The sequence below is a fragment of the Chiloscyllium punctatum genome, chromosome 37 (genome assembly GCF_047496795.1).
Source record: "Chiloscyllium punctatum isolate Juve2018m chromosome 37, sChiPun1.3, whole genome shotgun sequence".
NCBI classification, from domain to species: Eukaryota; Metazoa; Chordata; class Chondrichthyes; order Orectolobiformes; family Hemiscylliidae; genus Chiloscyllium; species Chiloscyllium punctatum.
In genome coordinates, this window is record NC_092775.1 from 44,224,785 (window position 1) to 44,252,347 (window position 27,563).

The 27,563-nt window shown below is 41.1% G+C and overlaps 1 protein-coding gene across 2 annotated transcripts; it reads left to right on the forward strand.

The window, feature by feature from the left end:
* The first annotated feature begins 4,646 nt into the window (after nucleotides 1–4,646).
* On the forward strand, nucleotides 4,647–21,669 carry LOC140463058 (hairy/enhancer-of-split related with YRPW motif protein 1-like). 2 transcript variants are annotated; one of them, XM_072556714.1, is made up of 5 exons: nucleotides 4,648–4,903; nucleotides 5,032–5,098; nucleotides 5,211–5,294; nucleotides 5,490–5,571; nucleotides 19,972–21,669. In XM_072556714.1, exons 1-5 carry the CDS (start codon nucleotides 4,845–4,847, stop codon nucleotides 20,514–20,516), a joined length of 837 nt encoding a protein of 278 aa, XP_072412815.1. In that variant the 5' UTR covers nucleotides 4,648–4,844; the 3' UTR covers nucleotides 20,517–21,669. The 2 variants fall into 2 exon arrangements, with proteins under 2 accessions (XP_072412816.1, XP_072412815.1); XM_072556715.1 differs by lacking the exon at nucleotides 5,032–5,098 and having other exon boundaries at nucleotides 4,647–5,012.
* The last annotated feature ends 5,894 nt before the right edge of the window (nucleotides 21,670–27,563 follow it).

Genomic DNA, 27,563 nt, shown 5'->3' on the forward strand with positions numbered 1-27,563 from the left:
AAATAACTGAGTTTGCATAAAATTTAAAATATGAAATAAAGAATTGTCAAATGAACTTGCTGTGACCATTCAGGATTACTGGGTGATAGAGAATTCACAGTACATTGCATATAGTGCAAAAACCCAGCCTTTGCCTCAAACCTGCTGCCTGTTTATTGAAAACAAATTTAACTTGTGGTTGACACAAACTATTTGCCACAGTTCAGCTGTGCAGTCAAGTGAATGTCAGCAATCTCAACCTCCACATTAAGGTGGCAGCTTTGTACAGCTTTTGGTATTGCACTGGTGTGAAGTAAAGCTTAGGAACCTTATCCCCTGGAGCTTTTAAAACACTTTTGCTATTGGCACAGGGCTTGCTCAATAACTCTCCCATTATTTTTAAAAAGTCCGTTTTCATTTTCAATGTCCACAAGGCAGCATGGAGACAACAATCTGATCTGGTAGCTCACTTTGCTTAAATTGAATTCCTATCTTAAACTTGAAATATAACAAAGCTGTTAAACACCTCTGTTTTTCCCTAAACAATTGGGCCCACATAACCAAGCTAGTGAACTGACACTCCTTCCTGACATGACTATGGATAGACCTACAACATATGGACAACAACTCACTGCCATCTTCCAAACACAATTAGAAATGCTTACCTTATTATCATTGTCCACTGTGAACAAATAATATGCATATGTGCTGTGGAGGTGAAGAAGTTCAAAATATGTTTGTGGCATTCTTTCAGTTCAGATGTATATCAAATTTTGTAAATGTGGATTTGATTAACTTCTCCAATGGCCAGTTTAGAAACTCCATTGCAGTTGTCTTAGAACATAGAACATAGAACAATACAGCACAGACCAGGCCCTTTGTCCCTCGATGTTGCGCCGACCTGTGTATTATTCTCAGCTCGTCCCCGTATACTATCCCATCATCATCCACGTGCTTATCCAAGGATTGTTTAAATCTCCCTAATGTGGCTGAGTTAACTACATTGGCAGGTAGGGCATTCCACGTCCTTACCACTCTCTGAGTAAAGAACCTGCCTTTGACATCTGTCTTGAATCTATCACCCCTCAATTTGTAGTTATGCCCCCTCGTACAAGCTGACGTCATCATCCCAGGAAAAGGACTGTCACTGTCTACTCTATCTAATCCTCTGATCATCTTGTATGTCTCTATCAAATACCCTCTTAGCCTGCTTGTTTCCAATGAGAACAGACCCTAGTCTCTCAGCCTTTCCTCATAAGACCTTCCCTCCAGACCAGGCAACATCCTGGTAAATCTCCTCTGTATCTTTTCCAATGCTTCCACAACCATCCCGAAATATGGCGACCAGAAGTGTACACAATATTCCAAGTGCGGCCGCACCAGCAGTTTGTATAATTGCAGCATGATATTGCAGCTCCGGAACTCAATCCCTCTACCAATGAAAATGAACACACCGTATGCCTTCTTAACAGCACTATCAACCTAGGTGGCAACTTTCAGGGATCTATGCACATGGACTCCAAGATCCCTCTGCACATCCACACTACCAAAAATCTTTCCATTGACCCAGTACTCTTCCTTCCTGTTATTCTTCCCAAAGTACATCACTTCACATTTAGCTGCATTGAACTCCATTTGTCACCTCTCAGCCCAATTCTATAGTTTAACCAAGTCCCCCTGCAACCTGTAACATTCTTCCACACTGTCCACTTCTCCACTGACTTTAGTGTCATCCGCAAATTTACCAATCCATCCACCTAAGCCTGCATCTAAGTCATTTATAAAAATGACAAACAGCTGTGGTCCCAAAACTGATCCTTGTGGCACACCACTAATAAGCAGACTCCAGGCTGAATATTTTCCATCAACCACCACTCACTGCCTTCTTTCAGAAAGCCAGTTTCTAATCCAAACTGCTAAATCACCCTCAATCCCATGCCTCTGCATTTTGTCCAACAGCCGACCATGAGGAACCTTATCAAAGGCTTTACTGAAGTCCATGTATACCATGTCAACTACCCTCATCTACATGCTTGGTCACCTTCTCAAAAATCTCAATGAGGTTTGTGAGACATGACCTGCCCTTGACGAAACCATGTTGACTATCTGAAATCAAATTGTTGCTTGCTAGATGATTATAAATCTTCCCTCTTATAAACCTTTCCTACAACACAAGTAAGACTCACTGGTTTATAGTTACCTGGGTCATCTCTGCTGCCCTTCTTGAATAAGGGCACAACATTTGCAATCCTCCAGTCCTCTGGTACTAAACCTGTAGACAATGATGACTCAAATATCAAAGTCAAAGGCTCTGCTACCTTCTCCCTAGCTTCCCAGAGACTCCTCAGATAAATCCCACCCAAGGGACTTGTCTACTTTCACTCGTTCTAGAATTAATACACCTCTTCGTAACTAACCTCAATCGTTTCTAGTCTAATATCTCGTATCTTATTCTTCTCCTCTACAATATTCTCCTTTTCCTGAGTGAAAACCAATGAGAAATGTTCATTTAGCACCTCTCCAATCTCCATAGGGTCCACACTCAACTTCCCATTTCTGTTTTTGACTGGCCTTCTTCCTACCCTAGTCATCCTTTTATTCCTCATATACCTATAGAAAGCTTTGGGGTTCTCCTTTATTCTATTTGCTAAAGACTGCTCGTGTCCTCTCTTTGCTTTTCTTAACTCTCTCTTTAAATCCTTCCTAGCTAATCTGTAACTCTCCATCACCATCTTATCTCATCAACACATAAGCCTCCTTCTTCCGCTTAACAAGAGATGCAATTTCTGTAGTAAACCCCCCACAGTTTCCTTACCTTAACACTTCCTCCCTGCCTGACAGGGATATACCTATCAAGGACACGTAATGTCTGTTCCTTAAACCAGCTCCATATTTCCATTGTCTGCATCCCTGCATTTTGCTATCCCATTCTATGCATCCTAATTCTTGCGGAATTGCATTATAATTGCCCTTGCCCCATTGATAACTCTTGACGTGTGGCATGTACCTATCTAAACATAACTGAATTATGGTCACACTGTCCAAAGTGCTCACCTACCACTAAATCAAACGTCTGGTCTGGTTCATTACCAAGCACCAGATCCAGTGTGGCTTCCCCTCTTGTCGGCCCTTCGACATACTGTGTCAGGATGTAGTTTTGATTGTTCCAGAAATTATGCCTATTCTGAAACTTTCCAGAGGAATGCTCACTCTTATTTATAATCTTTGGTCTAGGCTAAGAAACCTTCACATTTATTCAGTCCCTGCACTTTCAGCACAAAACTGAAATTAACAAAGACAAGTTCAAAATCTTTTCAGAGTCAGATAAGTAGGTTCTTGTCGACCACCACAGAATGGATTTGATGGGAAACTGCAAAATGCACAGGTCTTTTACAATTCCTATTACATTTCTTATGCAACGTTATATCAAGACAAAAACAGATAAGGAGCAAAATTCTAAATACAAATTTAAATACTATATTTTTACCTCTTGCATTGATTTGGGCTGTTGAGCCTGTTTGTATTGCATGTCAGATTGCTGAATAAGATTTTAAGACGTTCATTTGGTCTTTAAGATTATTTCTGCTTGGTTTGATGTTTAACATGCTGCTGGTATTGCTACATGCACCTTAATATATACATGTACAGTAAAATCACACTAAGTTGTATCACATGAGGCCTGCACACAAATATGTGTTGAGCATTGCTTCAAGATAACCAAGGTGATGCCTATGCTACTTGGTTTCTCTGCAATTAAGTTCTGCATAAAAAAGAAAATAAAAGCAGAGTGACAGAGTAAATATATACAAATATCATTATTCTTCAATTAATTCACATTGGACAATGGCCTGACCTTATCATTTTGCTTCATTCTATGTTTTTCCATTAGAAATATCCATTTCGATTTGTCTCCAATCGACAGGAGTCTTATTAGCTTTCCCACCAATATAGCCATATTTACAAGGATTCACAGAGAGATCTCCATGTTGGATAAAAGCAAATTTATTCTTTGACAAAGGGTCAGTTAGACTCGAAACGTCAGCTCTTTTCTCTCCTTACAGATGCTGCCAGACCTGCGGAGATTTTCCAGCATTTTCTTTTTTGGTCTCCATGTTGAATGGTGGCTTGCCATGATCTTATCTGTCGTGGTTCTAACTCTAATCTGATTGGTGGCATGGTGACATGACAGGTGGGTTCAGTTAATCTGGAGTTAACAGTCAATATTTTTTATTGGCATCTGTCTGTCTGACTTCCTATTCTGCTACCAGGAATGGCTGACCTTTCCACACAATGAGAAGTTCAGTTTATCCAATTTTGACTGATTGTGGTTTCATTGTAACAGGAGGAATAGTTATTCTGAGAATCACATTGTGAATGGAGGGCCACTCCATTGAATGTGAAAGTGGAAGGAGATATCAGGGCTCATCTACAAGTTATTGAAGATTCCAAATGTGCTCTCCCAATGCCTGTTGTTTGATCACAAAGGGATTCTGTGTTGACGTTGCTGCTGGCAGCTGGAGAAAGGCACAGTTGACCTCAAGTGTTTTGAGATTAAGAGGACCTTACTGAGGGACCACAGTACTGGCTCCATGTGGAAAGTGGTTGTTGCAAGTCATCAGTAATCACCAAAGACCAACTGCAAAACCCATCAGAAGGAGGGAGCTCAGTTCTGCCAACCAGGGATGAGGAAACAAAACCCGGGCTGGCTGTGCTGTCAATCAAAGAGGTTCTCAGGAGGGTTGAGACCTGCTGTCTGGCTGATAAACTGATACCGTGGGAAAGCTGCCTGGATTTGTAACCGCGTTTTTCGCCGAGACAGTTCTCAGAGCAGAAGGGCTTTGTATAAGAAAGCGAGCTGTTAAACTATGAAGAGATCTTTGCTATTGAGCCCCTCGGACAGCGAACTGGACGTTGAAGAGCATAAGTCAATGAATTCTTCATTAACCTGATTTATAATTTCGTTTTCTTAACAGTTAATGAAATGCCTCGAGATTAAAATGATTGAACAATCAGGCTGAAGAGAAGTATTAATGGTAATCTTATTTTAAATAGGAATATGAAAGAACCCGTGTTACCATCGACTTTGTCGCAGAGCCAAGCCAGAAAGAAAAGACGCGGAGTACGTTTCCAATCTTCTTGTAAAACGTTTGTTTTTCGCATCCTGGCTGCATTGTCGAGAATTATAACTCTATTGTAAAATAGCCTAAAGTTGATCTTTCCTTTATTTGTAGATTGTTGAGAAACGGCGCAGAGATCGGATTAACAGCAGTCTGTCTGAACTTCGCCGACTAGTTCCCAGTGCCTGGGAGAAACAAGTAGGAGGATCTAACCTGATTGTACACTGAGAGTTCACCATTCAATGCAGATCCTGTTACTGAGTGTTGCGGGGTGGGGGAGCAGGACAAATTTAACATTTTCTGAGCAGATATTTCTGTAAAACTCTGACTGCACAAGATAATGTGTGTGCATCGGTTCGTCTAACGTCCAAAATATACTCGCTCATTTTTCAGGGATCAACAAAACTGGAAAAGGCTGAAATTCTGCAGATGACAGTTGATCATCTGAAAGTGCTGCACACAAGTGGCGGAAAGGGTGAGCGCAACGTTCAGTATTTTTGAACAATGAAATTTGTTCCTTAAAGATAGAGGATCCTATGTGATATTTGTACTGCATTGAGAATTTTGTTAATCCTCATAGTCTCTGAAATTATGGCGTTTTGTTATAGGCATTTTGTGAGGTTTTGCTCCAGACATGAGTTAAATCGGCGAGGCAACAAGTGCATTGAGTGCAAAAAGATGTACAAACCCTTGAGTCCTTATTTTAATCTGCAGTCAAATTGCAGTGTTGTGGAGTTTTTTTCCGCCTTGCTGGCGAAACAATTCATTTGGTCATTTATTCGTTCGTGAATATTTATCTTCATCCTAATTGCCCAGTATCTACAGTCACATGTAGTCTAGACCAGGTAAAGCTGGCAGATTGCCTTCCCGAAAGGAATTAATGAGCCAGAGGGGTTTTCGTGTGACAATCAACGACGGTTTTAATGGCGGTTACTCGACTCTTATTTCCCAGATTATTATTCAATTTTTTGAGCCGAAGGTCACCAGGACATTAACTGGATCTCTGGATTAATACTCCGGTGATAATATCACTAAGCCATCGCCCGTCTTTCTCTGCTGGGTTAAAACTGACAGCAAATTCTCCAGGTCTCCAGAAGTTTTCAGTGCTTCTGTGGTTCAAGAAGAGATACCCCCCACCACAAGAGAGCAACCACTTAGAAATCATTTCACTGGACAGAATTTGCTTTCATACTTTTAATCTCTGTAAAAAGGCTTGGAAAATTAACACCTCATTGAATGCAGCGCAACTATACTTTTAATTTGAATGCAAAATCCATAACTGTTGCTAAACAATTTCAACAGGTAGCCCTTGAATACTATTTTTTTCTATTTGTGAAAAATCAGTATTTCCATTATTAAAATTCATATTTTTAAAATACTTTTTAAGAATTACATTTGATATTCCAGCACCAAACTTAAGCATAAAGGTATTTTTCTCTTTTTAAAATGTAAATGGGGAGAAAAAAATCAGTGCATTTGAAGTCCTGTTTGGTGCCAGTGAGAATATTTTAATGTAGTTGGTATTTATCCAGCTTGATGACATCAGCATTGCAAGTTGCATGGAGCTCCCCTTGACTTGACACCAAATTGAAACTGAAAGTAATGCCACAGAGATTCTTGGGCAACTTTGTTAGAAGCAATAGATGACCACTGGTGCCTTCCTGCTGACATTAATGTCTGGCTCCTTGCCATGCAAAATTATACCTGGAGTTACGACCCAAGTGGACCCCAGGCCCAGAGGTGTGAATATTGGGAAGAAAGCAAAATTCACATTGCCTGACTTTCACAGAAACCCTTTGCAGTGGTAAACCTGGATTAATGTGGTGTTTTTTAAAAATTAATCTGGAATTGAATGAAAGTTTCAGAGATTGTAAGTATTCAGTCCACAATATCCAAAAGCTTAGTTTTCACAATGAAAGAACTTCAACACAAGACAAAAATGTGTAATGTTGCAACCCTTTTGCTGATTTTGCATTACATTGAAGTATTCCAATCTTATTCAAATATGCCCAAACATAAAATGTGCTTCAATCAACATAAACAGTTCTGCCCCAGGCAACACTTAATATTTTTTCTTTGAATTTCGAAGCTGAATTTTCATCTCTTTTCACTTTCTTTTATGGACAAAAAGCACTGCATGTTTGTGATGTTGGAACTTCTTTTTTAAAGTGACTTATCCTGATACATTAAAATACATTAATGAAAACAGAAAGTGCAAAGACCTGAGGGAAAAAAGATTTTATGAACTAAAAAATTGCAATGAAATAATAAGCAAAATAGCTTTGTTTCTTCTTAGACCCAATAAAATAGTCCTAATGTTGAGAACCCTCTGTTTCCCTTTAAAGAAGCACAGTCTGTTTGTAAAAGAAAAAAAAGAGAAGAGATGGATTTAAAGTGATGTCCCTATGAAGCAAGGGAGATGTAAGAAAGACTTTTTCCCATTGCATATGGTTAGGGTATGGAATGCAGTCTCTGGGAATGTGGTTCCATCGAGGAATTCAAGAGGCCATTGGATGGTTATTTCGATAGAAATACATTGCAGAGATATGGGGAAAAGGAATGAAATAGGCACCACAGCCAGGCACAATGAGCTGAATGGCCTCCTTTTGTGCCATAAGAATTCTGTGATTCTGTGAATTGGAGGACAATCAGAGTTCCAAATTATGGTGGACTATCATTTGGGTGTAGTGTTTAATGAATGGGCATAAAAGATCAAGGAGGTAAAACAATGACTGCAGATGCTGGAAACCAGATTCTGAATTAGTGGAAGAGCACAGCAGTTCAGGCAGCATCCAAGGAGCTTCGAAATGGACGTTTCGGGCGAAGGGCTTTTGCCCGAAACGTCAATTTCAAAGCTCCTTGGATGCTGCCTGAACTGCTGTGCTCTTCCAGCACCACTAATCCAGAATAAAAGATCAAGGAGATGTGTATATATTGCAGCTACATGTGTAAGTCACTCATTGTCCAGAATCTCACAATCATTTAAGCATGCAAAGGTCTAATTTTATTCATAAGCATATTATCCTTCAAATCCCCAGTATTAATATGGGGTACTGTTGACCAGAAATATAACCAATCCTACCACATAATGTTGCTACACAACCAGGTCAGAGACTGGGAATTGGTGATGAGTAACTCAACTCCTTCATTCCCAAAATCTGTTGACTGTCTGCAAGGCACAAAATGTTGGAATGCTCCCCTCTTTCCAGGATGAACTATACTGAAGAATTTGGATGCCATCCAGGATAAAGTGGTCTGCTTGATTGGCACAACATCCACCTCCTTCAACATTGACTCTACTCACCACTGACGCAATGTGTACTATCTACAAGATAGACTGTAGCAAGATTCCTTCAAACTGCCTTTCAAACTTTTGGTCACTACCACCTAAAGGGTTAAAGGATGTGGATGTATTGGAATGTAACTTCGTGTAGATTGCCCTCTGAGCCACACACCATTCTGACTTAGAACTATATCGTCATTCCTTCATTGTTGCTGGATGAAAATCCTACACCTCCCTTCCTAACAGTTTCTCACAGCTTTCTCAAGAGCACTTAGCGATGGACAAAACGTGCTGGTCTAAGTGACAACCACATCCCAGGAACAGAAAAAGTAGAAGTCTGTTTCCACAAAGATGACAGATTATGCTTCATTTGTGGTAGGTTTCCAGGCTTTGAATACAAATTACTGGATGAGGGTTCTGTACATATTCCTACAAACAGAAAATACTTTCAGAACCAAGCAGCATAAGCAGGGCACTGCCAGGTTGTAAGTAGTGTTGCAGTTAACGTTTCGTTTTGGACTTCTAGCTGAGTAAGTTTTCAGAATAAGAGACAAAATCCATAAAAAGATATCGCACACAGTTATTTGATTATCATTTCTGTGTTAAGATTTAGCAGTTAATTGTGCAGCTTGCATGGAATCCCCACGCATGTACAAAACAAGTAAAACAATAATAATACTACCTGTAGGTATATCTATCTTGTATCTCAGATTTTAAGTCTTACTCACTAAAATGTGTATTAACTGCCAAATAGCAGACTATTGATAAGCCCATTCATTAGAGTTGGCAACACTTTTGTGACAGACGATGTGAAAACTTACCAGGTGTGTTCTGTCCACAGAAAGCAGGAAAAAATCAAACCAGCTAACTGCCAGCACAACAGTTCATTCTTGGTCATCAGTAATGTGATGGAAGCAGCATAAACAGGGCACTGCCGGTTGCAGTTACCAGATTAGTCTGAGACTGCAGGCTGAATTGGACCATCTACATAAGTACTGTGCTATATTACAGGTTAGAGGCTGGGAAATCTGTGGTGAGTTACTCACCTCCTGACTCCCAAAGCTTGTCCATTATCAATAAAGCAGAAGTCAGAAGTACGATTGAATACTCTCCACTTGACTGGATAAGTGCAGTCCCAGCAAATCAACCTTGATACTATCCAAGACAAAGAAGTTTGTTTGATCAGTCCATCCACCAGTTCAAACTGATGCACAATATAGGAGTAGGTAGACACGATGTATGATAGTAAGTGCATTGTAACAACTCAGCAAGGCTGTTTTAGTAACACCTTCCAAACCCATGATCACTGCCAATTGAAAGGACAAATGCAGTCGACATTGTCAATGAAAATAAAACAATGAAATGTTATAATACAAGTTATCACAGGCTCATTTCCTGTTCTGAGCTGAGTTATTTGATCATTGTTACAATTGATTTCAGCATCCGTGGACTGTGAAGCAGAAAACCCCGAATTGTTATCTAGTGACTTGTGGATATTACATAACGGTTTGTCATTACTCACTAATTGGGATATTTATCATATATCGTTCCAGACTCTGACATATTCTATATGTTGCTACCTAAAAATCAAGCCTTACCTTCTGACTAGAATTCAGACTGACCTGAACTGACTTTAGCTGATTTGAATGTTAAATTGTCTTAACCTTAACTTAAGGGCACTTGTGGCACAGAGGTAGTGTATCCCCACCTCTAGGCCAGGAGACCCAGGATCAGTTTTTTTTAATGGATTCTTGTTAGCTTTTAGAATGGTTGTTATCAAGTACTCAATGGGCAAGTTGACTCTTTCTAGATATTCCCAGTGATTACTAAGATATAAGAAACAAGAACTAGGAGCAGGATTAGGCTATCTGGCCCCTCCAGTCTGCTCCACCATTCAATAAGATCATGGCTGATCTTTTCATGGACTCAGCTCCATTTACCTGCCTGCTCGCCATAACCCATAATTCCTTTCCCATAATTGCCCTCTGAGCCACACACCATTCTGACTTAGAACTATATCGTCATTCCTTCATTGTTGCTGGATGAAAATCCTACACCTCCCTTCCTAACAGTTTCTCACAGCTTTCTCAAGAGCACTTAGCGATGGACAAAATGTGCTGGTCTAGCCAGTGACAACCACATCCCAGGAACAGAAAAAGTAGAAATTTATCTATCTTTGTCTTAAAAACATTCAACGAGGTAACTTCTGCTTCACTGGGCAGGGAATTCCACACATTCACAACCCTTTTGGTGAAGGGATTCCTCCTCAGCTTGGTACTAAATCTTATCTCTCTTATTTTGAGGTTATGCTCCCTAGTCCTGGTTTCAACCTCAATGGAAACAACCTTCCTGCTTTGATCTTTTTTATTCCCTTCATAATTTTATATGTTTCTATAAGATCCCCTTTCACCTTTCTAAATTCCAATGAATATAGCACCAGTCAACTCAATCTCTCCTCATAAGCCATTTCTCTCAACTCCAGAATCAAACTAGTGAACCTCCTCTACCCTCCCTCCAATGCCAGTACATTCCTTCTCAAGTAAGGAGACCAAAGTTGTCTACAGTACTCCAGGTGTGGCCTCACCAGCACCCTGTACAGCTGCCACATAACCTTGCTATTTTTAAACTCTAGCAATGAAGGACAATATTCCATTTGCCATCTTAATTACTTGCTGAACCTGCAAACCAATGTTTTGTGATTCATGCACCTGGACATCCAGCTCCCTCTGCACAGCAGAGTGCTGGAGTTTTTTACCATTTAAGTTATAGTCTACTTTACTATTATTCCTACGAAAATGGATGACTTCACATTTACCAACATTGTACTCCATCTGCCAAACCCTTGCCCACTCACTTAATCTATCTATATCCCTCTGCAGACTCTCAGTGTCCTCTGCAAAGGTGAACTTATCATCTCTTGAAATGTGACTTTGCATGTGCTGCTTGAACTTTTCAGCCAAGGCAGCACAAAAGGCTACTTGATGAGATACCTGCCTCAGTCAGTTCTGAACACCACTGTCTGATTTGATTTGACCGAAATAACTCCACAGTTACCTGTTAGGTTTTTGTCATGACATCAAGCCCCACCCTGTTAGCTGGATGACTAAATGCCAAATCTAGTCACATGACTAAAAGAACTGGAAATCACTGTTGGTTATGTAGTTTTTGACTTCTTTCATCAGTCTGCTTGTAACACCTGAAGAGTGAGCAGGTCCAGGTTTAGCTGAACACATGCCTCTGATCTCACTCTCTCTCGAAAGTCTGATTCATGAAAAGGAATCAATTATTTGCCTGTGGAGTGAACCAGTTCCCAGCTTACATCTACCAAACTTTCGTCAGCAATTCAGCTGTGCCTGAGCTTCTATGAATTTGACTTAGATACAGCACGGAAACAGACCTTTGGTCTGACTTATCTGCGCCAATCTGATGCATTCCCATTTGCCAGTATGTGGCATCTTTGTACAGCTAACTGAAAGAACCTCAATTGCACTTTGACTTATTGGACTCTCTAATTGATGTGAACTAATTCTGAGATCTTTGATTTTAAGTGATTTGTAATTTGTAACTTTCCTCATTCTTGAACACGTGTGTTTGTGTGCATGTGAATGTATGTCACATACCATTCCTCCTGGTTTTGAATACAGTATTAAACCCTACTTTACTTAAACCTGAAATAATTTGATTTTGTCAGTTTTAAATTGGAGTTCACAAATATAGCTTAGGAAAGCACCATTGCCTATTTTAAAAAGGTAAAACAAACAAAAGAACATTAAAAATCAACCCTTGTAATGGACAGGAGAGGAGGATCGTAAAAATAATTACATTCGGCTCTCTGTCTTTCCTGTTATAATCATGATTGCGGTACACAATTAACTGAGGTCCTATCTGGCTGATTTGTTGACTCTGGTAGATAAAGTCATGGCGTTATATATCTCAGAAACCGTTTGGTCCATCTCATTCATCCTGTCTAGGTTTCGTAAACTGAACTAGTCCCATGTGCCTGCATTTGGACCATATCCCTCTAAACATTTCCTATTCACACACCTACCCAAATGTCTTTTAAGTGTTGTAATTGTACCAATCTCTACCACTTCCTCTGGCAGTTCATTCCATGTACGCACTACCCTCTGTATGAAAAAGTTGCCCTTCAGGTCCCTTTTAAATCTTTCCTCTCTCACCTTAAATCTATACCCCCTACTTTTGAACTCACCTCCCCAGGGGAAAAGATTTTGGCTATTCACCTTACCTATGCCTCTCATGATCAACGTTTGCATTTCTCAAAATTAAATTCAATCTGCCACTTCTCAGCCCATTTGCCTGGCTATTCACGGACTTGTTGTTCTCTGAGATACCTTCTTCACTGTCCACTATACCACAAGTTTTGGTGTCATCTACAAATGTGTTAACCATGCCTCCTATATTCTCATCCAAATTGTTTCTAAAAATGACAATCAGCAGTCGATCCAGCACCGATTCTTGCTGCACATGACTGGTCATAGTCTCTGATTCAAACAGCAACCCTCGATCACCACCCACTGCCAGCCAGCTTCAATGAGCTAGCTCTCCCTGGATCCCATGTGATCAACTATGCTAACTAATCTGTGATGTGGAACCTTGCCAAAGGCATTGCTAAAGACCAGGCAGGCAATGTCTATCACTCTGCTGTTTAAAGATCCCACAGCACAATGCGTAGAAGAACAAAAAAATGCTTCCAGGCTGCAAGCCAACATTTTCCCTGAACCAGTATCATCAAAAAAAAATTTACTGGTCATTCAGCTCAAATGTTTGTGGGTTGTTGCTTGTTCACAGTGGCTAGTGTAAGTTTAAAATGTAAATTGAGTGTGAAGAACTTTTCCGGCATAGTAATGTTATTTCCAATTCAGTTTTTTTTAACGTAGTGGTATGTGGGCATAGGATGGAGTGAAATTGTTGTGGTTCTGTTCGCCAAGCTGGGAATTTGTGTTGCAAACGTTTCGTCCCCTGTCGAGGTGATATCCTCAGTGCTTGGGAGCCTCTTGTGAAGTGCTTCTGTGATGTTTCCTTCGGCATTTATAGTGGCTTGTCTCTACCGCTTCCGGTTGTCAGTTCCAGCTGTCCGTTGCAGTGGCTGGTATATTGGGTCCAGGTCGATGTACTTATTGATGGAATCTGTGGATGAGTGCCATGCCTCTAGGAATTCCCTGACTGTTCTCTGTTTGGCTTGCCCTATAATGGTAGTGTTGTCCCAGTCGAATTCATGTTGCTTGTCGTCTGCATGTGTGGCTAGTCGTGTCGTTTCGTGGCTAGTTGGTGTTCATGGATGCGGATTGTTAGCTGTCTTCCTGTTTGTCCGATGTAGTGTTTTGTGCAGTCCTTGCATGGGATTTTGTACACTACATTGGTTTTGCTCATGCTGGGTATCGGGTCCTTCGTTCTGGTGAGTTATTGTCTGAGAGTGGCTGTTGGTTTGTGTGCTGTTATGAGTCCTAGTGGTCGCAGTAGTCTGGCTGTCAGTTCGGAAATGCTCCTGATGTATGGTAGTGCGGTTAGTCCTTTGGGTTGTGGTATGTCCTCGTTCCATTGTCTTTCCCTTAGGCATCTGTTGATGAAATTGCGCGGGTATCCGTTTTTGGCGAATACATTGTATAGGTGTTCTTCTTCCTCTTTTTGCAGTTCTGGTGTGCTGCAGTGTGTTGTGGCCCTTTTGAATAGTGCCTTGATGCAACTTCGTTTGTGTGTGTTGGGGTGGTTGCTTTCATAGTTCAGGACTTGGTCTGTGTGTGTGGCTTTCCTGTATACCTTTGTGCTGAATTCTCCGTTCGGTGTTCTCTGTACCATCACGTCTAGGAATGGGAGTTGGTTGTCCTTTTCTTCCTCTCTCGTGAATCGGATTCCTGTGAGTGTGGTGTTGATGATCCAGTGTGTGTTCTCTATTTCTGTGTTTTTAATGATTGCAAAGGTGTCATCCACATATCTGACCCAGAGTTTGGGTTGAATTTGCGGTAAGACTGTTTGTTCTAACCTTTGCATTACCGCTTCTTCTATGAGTCCAGAGATGGGTGAACCCATGGGTGTTCCGTTGATTTGTTCGTATATCTGGTTGTTGAATGTGAAGTGTGTTGTGAGGCATAGGTCCAGTAGTTTAAGTATGCTGTCTTTGTTGATAGGTTCAACGTCCTGTTGTCTTTTCTGCATGTCCAGCAGGTTGGCTATTGTTTCTCTGGCTAGGGTTTTGTCGATAGAGGTGAACAGTGCCGTTACATCGAATGAGACCTTAGTTTCTTCCTTGTCTATATGTATATTTCTGATGATGTCCAAGAATTCCTGTGTTGATTGTATAGATTGTCTGGATCCGCTGATCAGGTGTTTCAGTTTCTGTTGTAGTTCTTTAGCCAGTTTGTGTGATGGTGTCCCTGGTAGTGATACTATGGGTCTGAATGGGATGCACTTCAGTTGGTCCATAGAATCTGGGGTTGTTGTTGCTTTCAGGTTTCATTCATTGTAGGTCAGACCTGGTTATCTGTCCGTTTTTTTGTAGATTCCTCAGTGTGTTGTTTATCCTATTGGTGAGCTGTGGTGTGGAGTCAAACTCCCTCAACACACTGAGGAATCTACAAAAAAAAGGGACAGATAACCAGGTCTGACCTACAAAGAATGAAACCTGAAAGCAACAACACCCCCAGATTCTATGGACTAACTAAAGTGCACAAACCAGACATCCCACTCAGACCCATAGTATCACTACCAGGGACACCATTACACAAACTGGCTAAAGAACTACAACAGAAACTGAAACACCTGATCAGCGGATCCAGACAATCTATACAATCAACACAGGAATTCTTGGACATCATCAGAAATATACACATAGACAAGGAAGAAACTAAGGTCTCATTCGATGTAACGGCACTGTTCACCTCTATCGACAAAACCCTAGCCAGAGAAACAATAGCTAACCTGCTGGACATACAGAACAGACATCAGGACATTGAACCTATCAACAAAGACAGCATACTCAAACTACAGGACCTATGCCTCACAACACATTTCACATTCAACAACCAGATATATGAACAAATCAACAGCACACCCATGGGATCACACATCTCTGGACTCATAGCAGAAACAGTAATGCAAAGGTTAGAACAAACAGTCTTACCGCAAATTCAACCCAAACTCTGGGTCAGATATGTGGATGACACCTTTGCAATCATTAAAAACACAGAAATAGAGAACACACACTGGATCATCAACACCACACTCACAGGAATCCGATTCACGAGAGAGGAAGAAAAGGATAACCAACTCCCATTCCTAGACGTGATGGTACAGAGAACACCGAACGGAGAATTCAGTACAAAGCTATACAGGAAAGCCACACACACAGACCAAGTCCTGAACTATGAAAGCAACCACCCCAACACACACAAACGAAGTTGCATCAAGGCACTATTCAAAAGGGCCACAACACACTGTAGCACACCAGAACTGCAAAAAGAGGAAGAAGAACACCTATACAATGTATTCGCCAAAAACGGATACCTGCGCAATTTCATCAACAGATGCCTAAGGGAAAGACAATGGAACGAGGACATGCCACAACCCAAAGGACTAGCCACACTACCATACATCAGGAGCATTTCCGAACTGACAGCCAGACTACTGCAACCACTAGGACTCATAACAGCACACAAACCAACAGCCACTCTCAGACAACAACTCACCAGAACGAAGGACCCGATACCCAGCATAAGCAAAACCAATGTAGTGTACAAAATCCCATGCAAGGACTGCACAAAACACTACATAGGACAAACAGGAAGACAGCTAACGATCCGCACCCATGAACACCAACTAGCCACGAAATGATACGACCAGCTATCCTTAGTAGCCACACACGCAGATGACAAGCAACATGAATTCGACTGGGACAACACTACTATTATAGGGCAAGCCAAACAGAGAACAGCCAGGGAATTCCTAGAGGCATGGCACTCATCCACAGATTCTATCAATAAGTACATCGACCTGGACCCAATATACCGGCCACTGCACCTGGAACTGACAACCTGAAGCGGTAGAGACAAGCCACTATAAATGCCGGAGGAAACATCACAGAAGCACTTCACAAGAGGCTCCCAAGCACTGAGGATATCACCTCGACAGGGGACGAAACGTTTGCAACACAAATTCCCAGCTCGGCAAACAGAACCACAACAACGAGCACCCAAGCTACAAATCTTCTCCCAAACTTTGAATGGAGTGAAATTGCTTGCTACTCATGTGACCAGATTTTATGTACAGTTGAAGTATGGAGAAATTAGATTTTATTCTTTAAATTCTTTAAAAGTATGAATTTCAGCTTGTGAAGCACGTCACAGCACATGGCGAGAATGCAGCATTCCATTGGTAACTATGCAACGACACACCAAAAACTTGCAAGAATGTTCTCAAGAGTTGGAGAGTATAGTTATGAAGAATTGCTGAGGGTTCCCTAGTTATTCATACGATCATTAACTTTAGTGGAGGACCAAATAGGGCTCTTCAGGGTTTTAAAAGGTGAACAGTGCAAGATTATTTCTGTTGGTTGTTTAGTAATAAGTTTTAGACTTAGCATTATCTTTAGCTAATGAAAGGTAAAGTTAGAATAAATAGTTTCACACAGAGTGATACTAGCAAATGGAATGCTTAACCAGAAGTGCTAATTGATGCAGAAATAATGTCATTTAAAAGGGAATCCATAAAATTTTTAAAGAGGAAAAATAGAAAGGAATAAGGCAGAGGGGCAAAGAGATTGGGGTTAGATCAGTTGAAGAGTGACAATGACAAAGGCATAAATGACTGAGTAGTCTTCTTGTGTGCTTTGATATCAATGGGATGCACACAATATTCATGAAAGTAGCAGCCAAATTTATGGTTGGGTTTAAGAACATGAAATAAAACATTCATATTTTTGCTGAAGGTTATTGTCAAGCAAAGATAACAAAATTTTAAAAATTAGAAGGTTATATGTCTGTGATTTGTTATTTGGCATATATCTATTGATTTTCAATGGACAAATATGTGCACCTGCCTCTATACAACTCACGACTAGACAGAAAACTATCAATCAGATTCCAACAAAAAACAATTATATAAGATCTAGTTGTTGTTACAATTTTCTTGACATCCACCCTTGATTCCTTCTCAATTCTCATACTTCCATACTGTTTTCACCTTGCAAATATTACTCATGCTGTGTTAGGTGGTTAATCCTTCCTGCATTCAGTACTGTGTCCCTCCTTGTTCTTTCTTCTCCTTTCTTCTCCCTCCCTTGAACTTTTTGTTCCTTTCCTGCTACCTCTTCCTCCACAATATTCTTTTTCTTCAGTTCAGTTATAAATATTGTGATACTCTCTCTAACCACCTGAGGCTATGCACATTTCTCACTCCAGCTCAAATCCTTAAGTGTATGATTTGGTCTCTGGTGTGGGTTTGCCACCAACAGGATGTTTTATTTAATGTGACAATGTTTATGTTATCTCTTGAGATCGATTAGATTACTTACAGTGTGGAAACAGGCCCTTCGGCCCAACATGTCCACACCGCCCCGCCGAAGCGCGGCCCACCCATACCCCTACATCTACCCCTTAACTAACACTACGGGCAATTTAGCACGGCCAATTCACCTGACCTGCACATCTTTGGACTGTGGGAGGAAACCGGAGCACCCGGAGGAAACCCACGCAGACACGGGGAGAACGTGCAAACTCCACACAGTCAGTCTCCTGAGGCGGGAATTGAACCCGGGTCTCTGGCGCTGTGAGGCAGCAGTGCTAACCACTGTGCCACTGTGCTGCCCACAATGTTGTAACAAATGAAATACAGTTTGGGAAAATGTGAGGTCATGCGCTTTGGTAGGAAGAACGGAGGCATGGATTATTTTCTAAATGGGGTGAAAATTCAGCAATCTGAAGTACAAAGAGACTTGGGAGTGCTAATCCAGGTTCCTCTTAAGGTAAACTTGCAGGTTGAGTCAGTAGTTAGGAAGGCAAAGGCGATGTTGTCATTCATTTCGAGAGGACTAGAATATAAAACCAGGGATACATAAAGTTCTAGTTAGACCACATTTAGAGTATTTTGAATAATTCTGGGCCCCATATCTCAGGAAAAATGCACTAACCCTGGAGTGCGTCCAGAGGAGGTTCACGAGAATGATCCCAGGAATGAAAGGCTTAACATTCTGAGGAACATTTGAAGACTCTGGGACTATACTTGATGGACTTCAGAAGGTTGAGGGGGAATCTAACTGAAACTTACCGAATACTCAATGGCTTGGACAAAGTGGATGTTGGGAAGATGTTTCCACTGGCAGGAGAGATGAGGACCTGAGGGCACAGCCTTAAGATGAAAGGGAAGACCCTTTAGAATGGAGATAAGGAGAAATTTAATCAGCCAGAGAGTGGTGATTCTGTAGAATTCACTACCACAGAAGGCTGTGGAGGCCAGGTCTTTGAGTATACTTAAAACAGAGATAGATGAGTTCTTGATTGCCAAGGGGATCAAAGATTTCAGGGAAAAAGCAGGAAAATACGATTAAAAACCTATCAGTCATGATTGAATGGTTGAGCAGACCCGATAGGGTGCATGGCCTAATTTCTGCTCCTATGTCTTATGGTCTTATGGATGTGTGTGTATTGTGGTATTAAAGAATCCAACAGACATGTTACAACTATTATGTACAAACATTCAAATCCTCAGGCATGAAAGTTCCTGGACTAATATTAAAATATTAGTTTACAAAATAGAAGAATGATAGAATCATAGGATCCCTACAGTGTGGAAGTAGGCTATTCAGCCCATTGAGTCCAACAGAGGAGTATGGTTCTAGTAGAGTGTCATGCTTCAGGTGACCTGAGGCATGATAGTGTGATGTCTTTATAGCTTCAGGCCATATGCCACAACAGAATGATGTTATCAGAGCATATCTCATAAATGTATACAGCTAAACTGATTGTGAGACATATCACGACAAGAACTATCTCTTGTTCAGAATGGTCAGAAACACTGGCTGTGAACGTGTCCTATTGTTTTCCAATGTTGGTTATAGTAGTGCAGTTTGCTGTCTTTTTACTTTAACTGTTGGGAAAATAAACTGTAAACTTGTGTGTGGTTCTTTGCTGAGAAATCACAAAATTATCCCTGAGGTGGATATTCATTATAAGCTTCAATTTCATAAATGTCAGTCTCCCTCCAGTACTTCAATTATTGTTTTTACTATATGTGAATTTTGACAATGAACATCTACAGGCTAGTTAATTGTTATTGATCGTAACAATCAAACTGGGACTTCTCCTCAATTGATATACCCAAAACCTGATGATGTAATTGATGGCTTATTTCATCACTATGTAAATTGAGACTGTACTCTTAAAATGCCTGATCTTTACTGTCCCCTGGATAAATCTGGAAAATCAGTGGTAGAGTGTAGTTCAGCAATTTTGTCACTGACAGTTGTAGTTTTAAATCATCCTGCCTTTCTATATGTTTCAGGGTTAAAATATTGTCGATACTTGCTTTCATTGCAGAAAGATGTTATGCACAGTTTCTAAATTTACTCTTTTGTATTAATAGGTCATTTTGAGACTCCGATATTAACCACAGATTACGGGATTCTGGGATTTCGGGAATGCTTATCTGAAGTGGCTAGATATCTCAGTGTGATCGAGGGATTAGACCATTCTGATCCTTTGAAGGCTCGCCTGGTGTCACACTTAAATACATGTGTATCACAGAGAGAGGTTGTAACTGCTGAGAAAGGCCATCACCTCTTGTGTACAGGATATCCTCACCAGTTTGTGCTGACCTCTCTATCTCATTTCACTCCTGATGCTTTCGCATGCAGCTTTCCACCTTCAGAACATAATCATCACAAGGAGTCGATGCTCAGCGGTATTCATCTTGAACATTTAAATAAATTGTCTTCTCCAGGTTTTGTGGTCCCTATTCTGACAAATGCTGCACATGTAACATCTTCAGTTTTTCCAATTACTTCTCTGTCAGCTACACAATTCCCATTTTCCATTGATCCTCTACTGCCAGCTGCTTTAGTCCAATCTCCAGTACAAACTGTAAAAAGTGGAAAACACTTCTGGACTACAGAAGTGGGGACTTTTTAGTTTGAATATTGGTTTATTATTTTTGATGGTCTAGGGAAAATATTCTTCAGGTATCACATTAAAATTTGCATTGTGCTCACAGTTCCATGTACATTACATCATAAGGGTAACTACAGCTATGAGTAAAGTCAAACCTCATTATTATAAACTCAGTGCAATGGAAAACAGTTGTCTTTGCTGTACTTAATGGATTTATAATTGTACCTTGGCTGACAGCAAGGAAACATTAATTATAATGAAAATTTGCAATAATGAATTCTAATTGTACATAATTTATTATATATGTCTGGGATATGCTTAACTTTCTTGTTGCATGAAATTATGGCTCTTGAACTATTAGAGTTTGATAAAAGATACATTTAGAAGTGTTAAATAGCTTTGCAATTTATTACTATCCACGACAAAGCAGCAAGTGTCCTGGTTTGATTCCAGCCTGTGTTGAGTTAGAGTAGGCGTTATGTTCCTTGGACTAGCAAAGAGAAAGGCCAGAAGTTTTCAAACTGGGAAGGGCAGCCATATGGATAAGATACCAGGGCTACTGGTTCCTATGAGACCACCTTGTTGTGCGAAACCAACTTTTAAAAAATGTAACAACATGTTAAGCCAATTGTTTGGGCTGGTATAATTATTGTATTAAGAGACCGGAGTGTACATCGCACATGACATTAACAGGGGCTCCACTATTGTGGACAAACAAATGCTGTGCAAATCTACTTGTAGAGCCCTTGGCTATCATATGAATTTTGAATCAAGGATACCCTCTAGTGTTCTAATTTCTTCCTGCAAGTTTCTCAATATGCCTTTTCCTATTTTGAGACTAAAGCTCAATATTGTAATGAATTTATTTTCTGAGAGCTTGCTATGTGATTGTTAGAATTGTCATTCCTTTCTGGGAAAGATTAACTTCAAAGTACATAATATCTAATTTCTAACCCATGGTGTCTATAGTGAATGTAACAAGGTCATCCAGGTGGACATAACAGAATGAGTTTCCTGATTGGGATTGTTAAACTGGTCCATTCAGGGACCCCTTGCTGACAGATATAAACAGAATATCAGAGAGGTTCTGTTCACTCTGAGAGCTGGCTCTGAGGATGCTGGACCAGTGTCAAGTACTATGCACATGTGAATAAAGGGTGATTTGGTGAAGGGATACATGTCTCCGTGGAGTCATTTCAGTGCTGATGGAAGAAAAAAGAAATGTGCACACAACAGCTGTCTTTGGGTTGGGTAAGCATTTCTGGCAATACGCAGTCATTTAGGAAGCTCTACTCGTTCAATCTTGCCGTCAAAGACTGGACCCAGTATATGCAAAGAATGCATTATTTTTTTCTGGGCAAATGACATTGGGGCAGATGAAAAGCAACATAATTCTCCTGACAACTGGTAGACCAACAGCTTTTTCAATTATTAGGAGTCTAACGTTTCCCAAGGCACCAGATATTAAAACATTTCAAGAGTTGGTGGATTTAGTTTAGGAATATTATGACTCCAAGCCTCCTTTAATTCTGACATGCTATTGGTTTTAATCAACAGTTTGAGAACTGGGGAATTTGTGTCAGGATTTTTGACGAGATTAAGATGACTGGCAGATGCATGTGACTTTGGTTTAACCTTTAATGAGATGCTGAGTGACCACTTGGTATGGGATTAATGAGGTAACCATGCAAAAGTGTGTAGTAGTTGAAGGCCAATTGGACTTCAAACAGGCACTATAACTGGCTTTGTCGTTAGATAGTGCAGCAAGGGGAGTGTGTGAGTTGCATGATATGTCGTTGGAGATGCAGACCCTTGCCAGGCTGATTGAGCTTGGAGGTAACTGCAGATGCTGGAAACCAGATTCTGGATTAGTGGTGCTGGAAGAGCACAGCAGTTCTGGCAGCATCCAAGTAGCTTCAAAATCGGCAGCATCCAAGATTGAGCTTGGAGAACACCACCTGCGTGAAGGCAATTGTATAACCTCACTCAGGACATATCCTAATCAGAGGGACTCAAAGTCAGCCTACAGCAAAACCCCCAAAACCAAAGCCAAGCCTCAGCCAAATTGTTAAAACTTTCTTCAGGATCTGGGCCGACAAGCCATTGTAATTGCTGCCAATATGTGGACTTGAGAGATAACAAAAGAGTCCCACTCAACCTAAATTATGTAAGAGAGCTCACTGGCTGGTACCAGGAGAGTGCACACCCTGAAAAGCTCACCTACATCTGGTTTGGAACAGTTAAATTGCTTAGCAACATCCAAATAAGAATCCATCAAAATAAACTTCTGGTTAAATGGTCACCCAGTTCTAATGAAGATTGATACTAGCGTGACTCTTTCAGTGATTGCAGAACCAGTCTTTAATAAAATTGGACTCCAACCCTTAAGTTTGTGTAAAACCTCATCTAGACTGAGAACCTTTACAGATTAAGGGTATAGCTTCTCTAACTCTGTGACTATGACCTTACGACTATAACTTCTGTTCCAGTTTCATATGAGAAGCAGCTGGTTTAGTTATAACTGATTGTAGTAAAAGGCCCAGGCCCAAGCCTGATAGGACGTCATTGATTGAGAAAGATTCACCTTGATGGTCTCAGCAGTTTTGATTAGAAAATGGTTGCCTGAGTGAAGTCCTAATTAAATATCCAGAAGATTTTCAGAAAGGCCTAGAGGCTATTGAAGGCTACCTTACATGTTGACCAGGAAGCGATTCCATGATTCTGCAATGTTTGCCAGTGCCATTTGCCTTATGGGCAAACATAGAGGCAGAAATCAGCAGGCTGGAAAGGGAGGGAATCATCAAACCAGTCCAGTTTGCAGAATGGACAGCACTGGTTAGACTGATTGTGAAGCCTGACAGGTTGGTTCACCTTTGTGGGGCTTTTAAACAAATGATAAACCACTTCTTGCAGCTGGATAAATACCCAATCCCTCACATTGAGGATTTGTACGCAAAGCTGGTGTGGGGGGAGGGGTGGGGGGCGGCAGGGGGCAGTGCTGTCTTTCACAAAGCTGGACATGAGCCATATATGCCTGCAATTGCGATTAGATGAGGAGTCCCAGAAGTATGCTACAATTAATACACGTAAGAGTTTGTACCAATACAGAGGAACCTCAATTATCCAGTATTTGACTATCCGGCTTGATCACATGGTCCTGATGCTCAGCTAAACTAGGTTATCCGGAATTCGATTAACTGAATGAAATACTCCCCACCAATGTCCTTCAGATAATTCTCCATATATAAAACTGCAATTTGGGGCATCATCAGCCTGTACCATTTTTCAGCGGATGATGGAGAACATTTTGTAAGGTCTACTCCAGATCATCATTTATCTGGAGGCAGTGCCGATAACTAGAAAGGCCAATAAAGAGCAGGTAGAGAACTTGGACATAGTCTTTAGACATTGTTCCAAGGCAGGCATATGCCTTAGAAGAGAGAAATGTGTGTTGCAGGCATGCCAAGTGACCAAACTGGGCTACAGAGTCAACAAGACTGGGTCACTCACGTTGGAAGATAAAGTGAGGGCGATCAAAGGTGCCCCAGCTCCCATGTCTGTACTGGGGCTGAGGTCTTTCCTTGGAATGGTGAATTATTACAGAAAGTTCATATGTAACCTAGCGTCCATCCCTGGCACCCTTACATCTCCTATCGAAAAAGGGTAAGCCTTGGGAATGGTCTTTTAGTCAGGATGTGGCCTTTAGGGAGGTGAAGATGCATCTACCATCATCCAAGGTGCTGGCACACTATGATTCCAAGCAAAATCTAGTGCTGACATGCAATGCCTTTCCATAAGGTATCGAGGTAATGTTGGCTCACAGATAGGAGTGCCCAATAGTGTTCGATGTCCAGATTTTGGCTTTGCAGTGTGCAGATACACCCAGATGGAGAAGGAAGGTTTAGCAGTTATCTTTGGTGTGAGAAAGTTCCACCAATACCTTTATGGATATAAATTTGCAATAGTAACACACCACAAATCCCTGCTAGGGCTACTCAAAGAGGACAAGGCCATGCCACCCACAGCTTGAGGTTGAATTCAGTGGGGAGATCTGATTCGAAGTGTATAAAGTTACAAGTTGGAACACCATCCGGAAAGCCAAATAGCTAAATTATAAAAGTGGACACTTTTATAATTTGACTGACCTCATTCCAATCACTACGTCCCTCCCCCTCTAAGTCCGGGGATGTTTTCCCACCAAGTCCAGTTCCTCCGACAGGTGATGTGTAACAAATGGACTGTAACTGAGAACTTTGAGCGGGGAACATCACTTTAAGAGAATATTTTGAAGGCTTTCCAAAATGTGATGGTCTCACACTGACCAACAAGAGAATGTTGGGTTGCTCTGGGCTTTGGAGAAAGAGTAGCACTCCCTTAGACAAGCTACTGAGATTGGATGAGGCTAAGGACAGGAAAGCTGTTTGATTTGGTTCTTAACAAGCGATAGATGTAAGAATATGCAATTATATTTACAGTGAAGTGTCAGCTGTACCACCTTTGTGTCCTGAGAAGAATTTGTTTTTATTTGCCCTCACACTATGTGCATGGTGAAGGATAGTTCCAGACTGAGCAGGTGCACAGTTGAGCTTGAACATGGCTCTGGCACCTGGAATCCTGGGTGTTCCTAGCAGTAGTAAGTACTTCCACCTATGGCATGTGAGAGAATGTTACAAGTTGGGCAATAGTTTGGGAGGATAGAGCATGAAAACCTGATTGGTATCATGGAGAGAAAGCTCCATGACACTCAACAAAATTGAGTCTGTTTTTTAATAACATTCAGTTCAGTGTTTGCTGCTCAAAGGAAAATATTGCATTTAATATTTTTTTGTTTTTGTGCAGGAACAATGTCACTGCTATGTTGACAGCAATTACAGAAACATGGCTCAGGGATGGGCAGGACTGGCAGCTTAATGTTCCAGGATACAAATGCTACAGGAAGGATAGAAAGGGAGGCAAGAGAGGAAGGGGAGTGGCATTTTTGATAAGGGATAGCATTACAGCTGACTGAGGGAGGATATTCCTGGAAATACATCTAGGGAAGTTATTTGGGTGTAACTGAGAAATAAGAAAGGGATGATCACCTTATTGGGATTGTATTATAGACCCCCCAATAGTCAGAGGGAAATTGAGAAACAAACTTGCAAGGAGATCTCAGCTGTCTGTAAGAATAATAGGGTAGTTATGGTAGGGGATTTTAACTTTCCAAACATAGACTGGGACAGCCATAGTGTTAAAGGTTTAGATGGAGAGTGTATACAAGACAATTGTCTGATTCAAAATGTGGATGTACCTACTAGAGAAGGTGCAAATCTTGACCTACTCTTGGGAAATAAGGCAGGGCAGGTGACTGAGGTGTTAGTTGGGGAGCACTTTGGGTCCAGTGACCATAATTCTATTAGTTTTAAAATAGTGATGGAAAAGGATAGACCAGACATAAAAGTTGAAGTTCTAAATTGGAGAAAGGCCAATTTTGACGGTATTAGGCAAGAATTTTAAAAAGCCGACTGGGGGCAGATGTTCGCAGGTAAAGGGATGGCTGGAAAATGGGAAGCTGCCAGAAATGAGATAACGAGAATCCAGAGAAAGTATATTCCTGTCAGGGTGAAAGGGAAGGCTGGTAGGTATAGGGAATGCTGGATGACTAAAGAAATTGAGGGTTTGGTTAAGAAAAAGAAAGAAACATATGTCAGGTATAGACAGGATAGATCGAGTGAATCCTTACAAGAGTATAAAGAAAGTAGGAGTATACTTAAGAGGGAAATCAGGAGGGCAAAACGGGGACATGAGATAACTTTGGCAAATAGAATTAAGGAGAATCCAAAGGATTTTTACAAATATATTAAATACAAAAGAGTAACTAGGGAGAGAATAGGGCCCCTCAAAGATCAGCAAGGCGGCCTTTGTGTGGAGCCACAGAAAATGGGGGAGATACTAACTGAATATTTTGCATCAGTATTTACTGTGGAAAAGGATATGGAAGATATAGACTGTAGGGAAATAGATGGTGACATCTTGCAAAATGTCCATCTTATAGAGAAGGAAGTGCTGGATGTCTTGAAACGTTTAAAGGTGGATAAATCCCCAGGACCTGATCAGGTGTACCCGAGAACTCTGTGGGAAGCTAGAGAAGTGATTGCTGGGCCTCTTGCTAAGATATTTGTATTGTCGATAGTCACAGGTGAGGTGCTAGAAGACTGGAGGTTGGCAAACGTGGTGCCACTGTTTAAGAAGGGCGGTAAAGACAAGGCAGGGAACTATAGACCAGTGACCCTGACCTCAGTGGTGGGCAAGTTGTTGGAGGGATCCTGAGGGACAGGATGTACATGTATTTGGAAAGGCAAGGACTGATTAGGGATAGTCAACACGGCTTTGTGCATGGGAAATCATGTCTTTCAAACTTGATTGAGTTTTTTGAAGAAGTAACAAAGAAGAGTGATGAGGGCAGAGCAGTCGATGTGATCCATATGGACTTCAGTAAGGCGTTCGACAAGGTTCACCATGGGAGACTGATTAGCAAGGTTAGATCTCATAGAATACAGGGAGAACTAGCCATTTGGATACAGAACTGGCTCAAAGGTAGAAGACAGAGAGTGGTGGTGGAGGGTTGTTTTTCAGACTGGAGGCCTGCGACCAGTGGGGTGCCACAAGGATTGGTGCTGGGCCCTCTACTTTTTGTCATTTACATAAATGATTTGGATGCGAGCATAAGAGGTACAGTTAGTAAGTGTGCAGATGACACCAAAATTGGAGGTGTAGTGGATAGCGAAGAGGGTTACCTCAGATTACAACAGGATCTGGACCAGATGGGCCAATGGGCTGAGACGTGGCAGATGGAGTTTAATTCAGATAAATGCGAGGTGCTGCATTTTGGGAAAGAAAGTCTTAGCAGGACTTATACACTTAATGGTAAGGTCTTAGGGAGTGTTGCTGAACAAAGAGACCTTGGAGTGCAGGTTCATAGCTCCTTGAAAGTGGAGTCGCAGGTTGATAGGATAGTGAAGAAGGCATTTGGCATGCTTTCCTTGATCAGTCAAAGTATTGAGTACAGGAGTTGGGAGGTCATGTTGC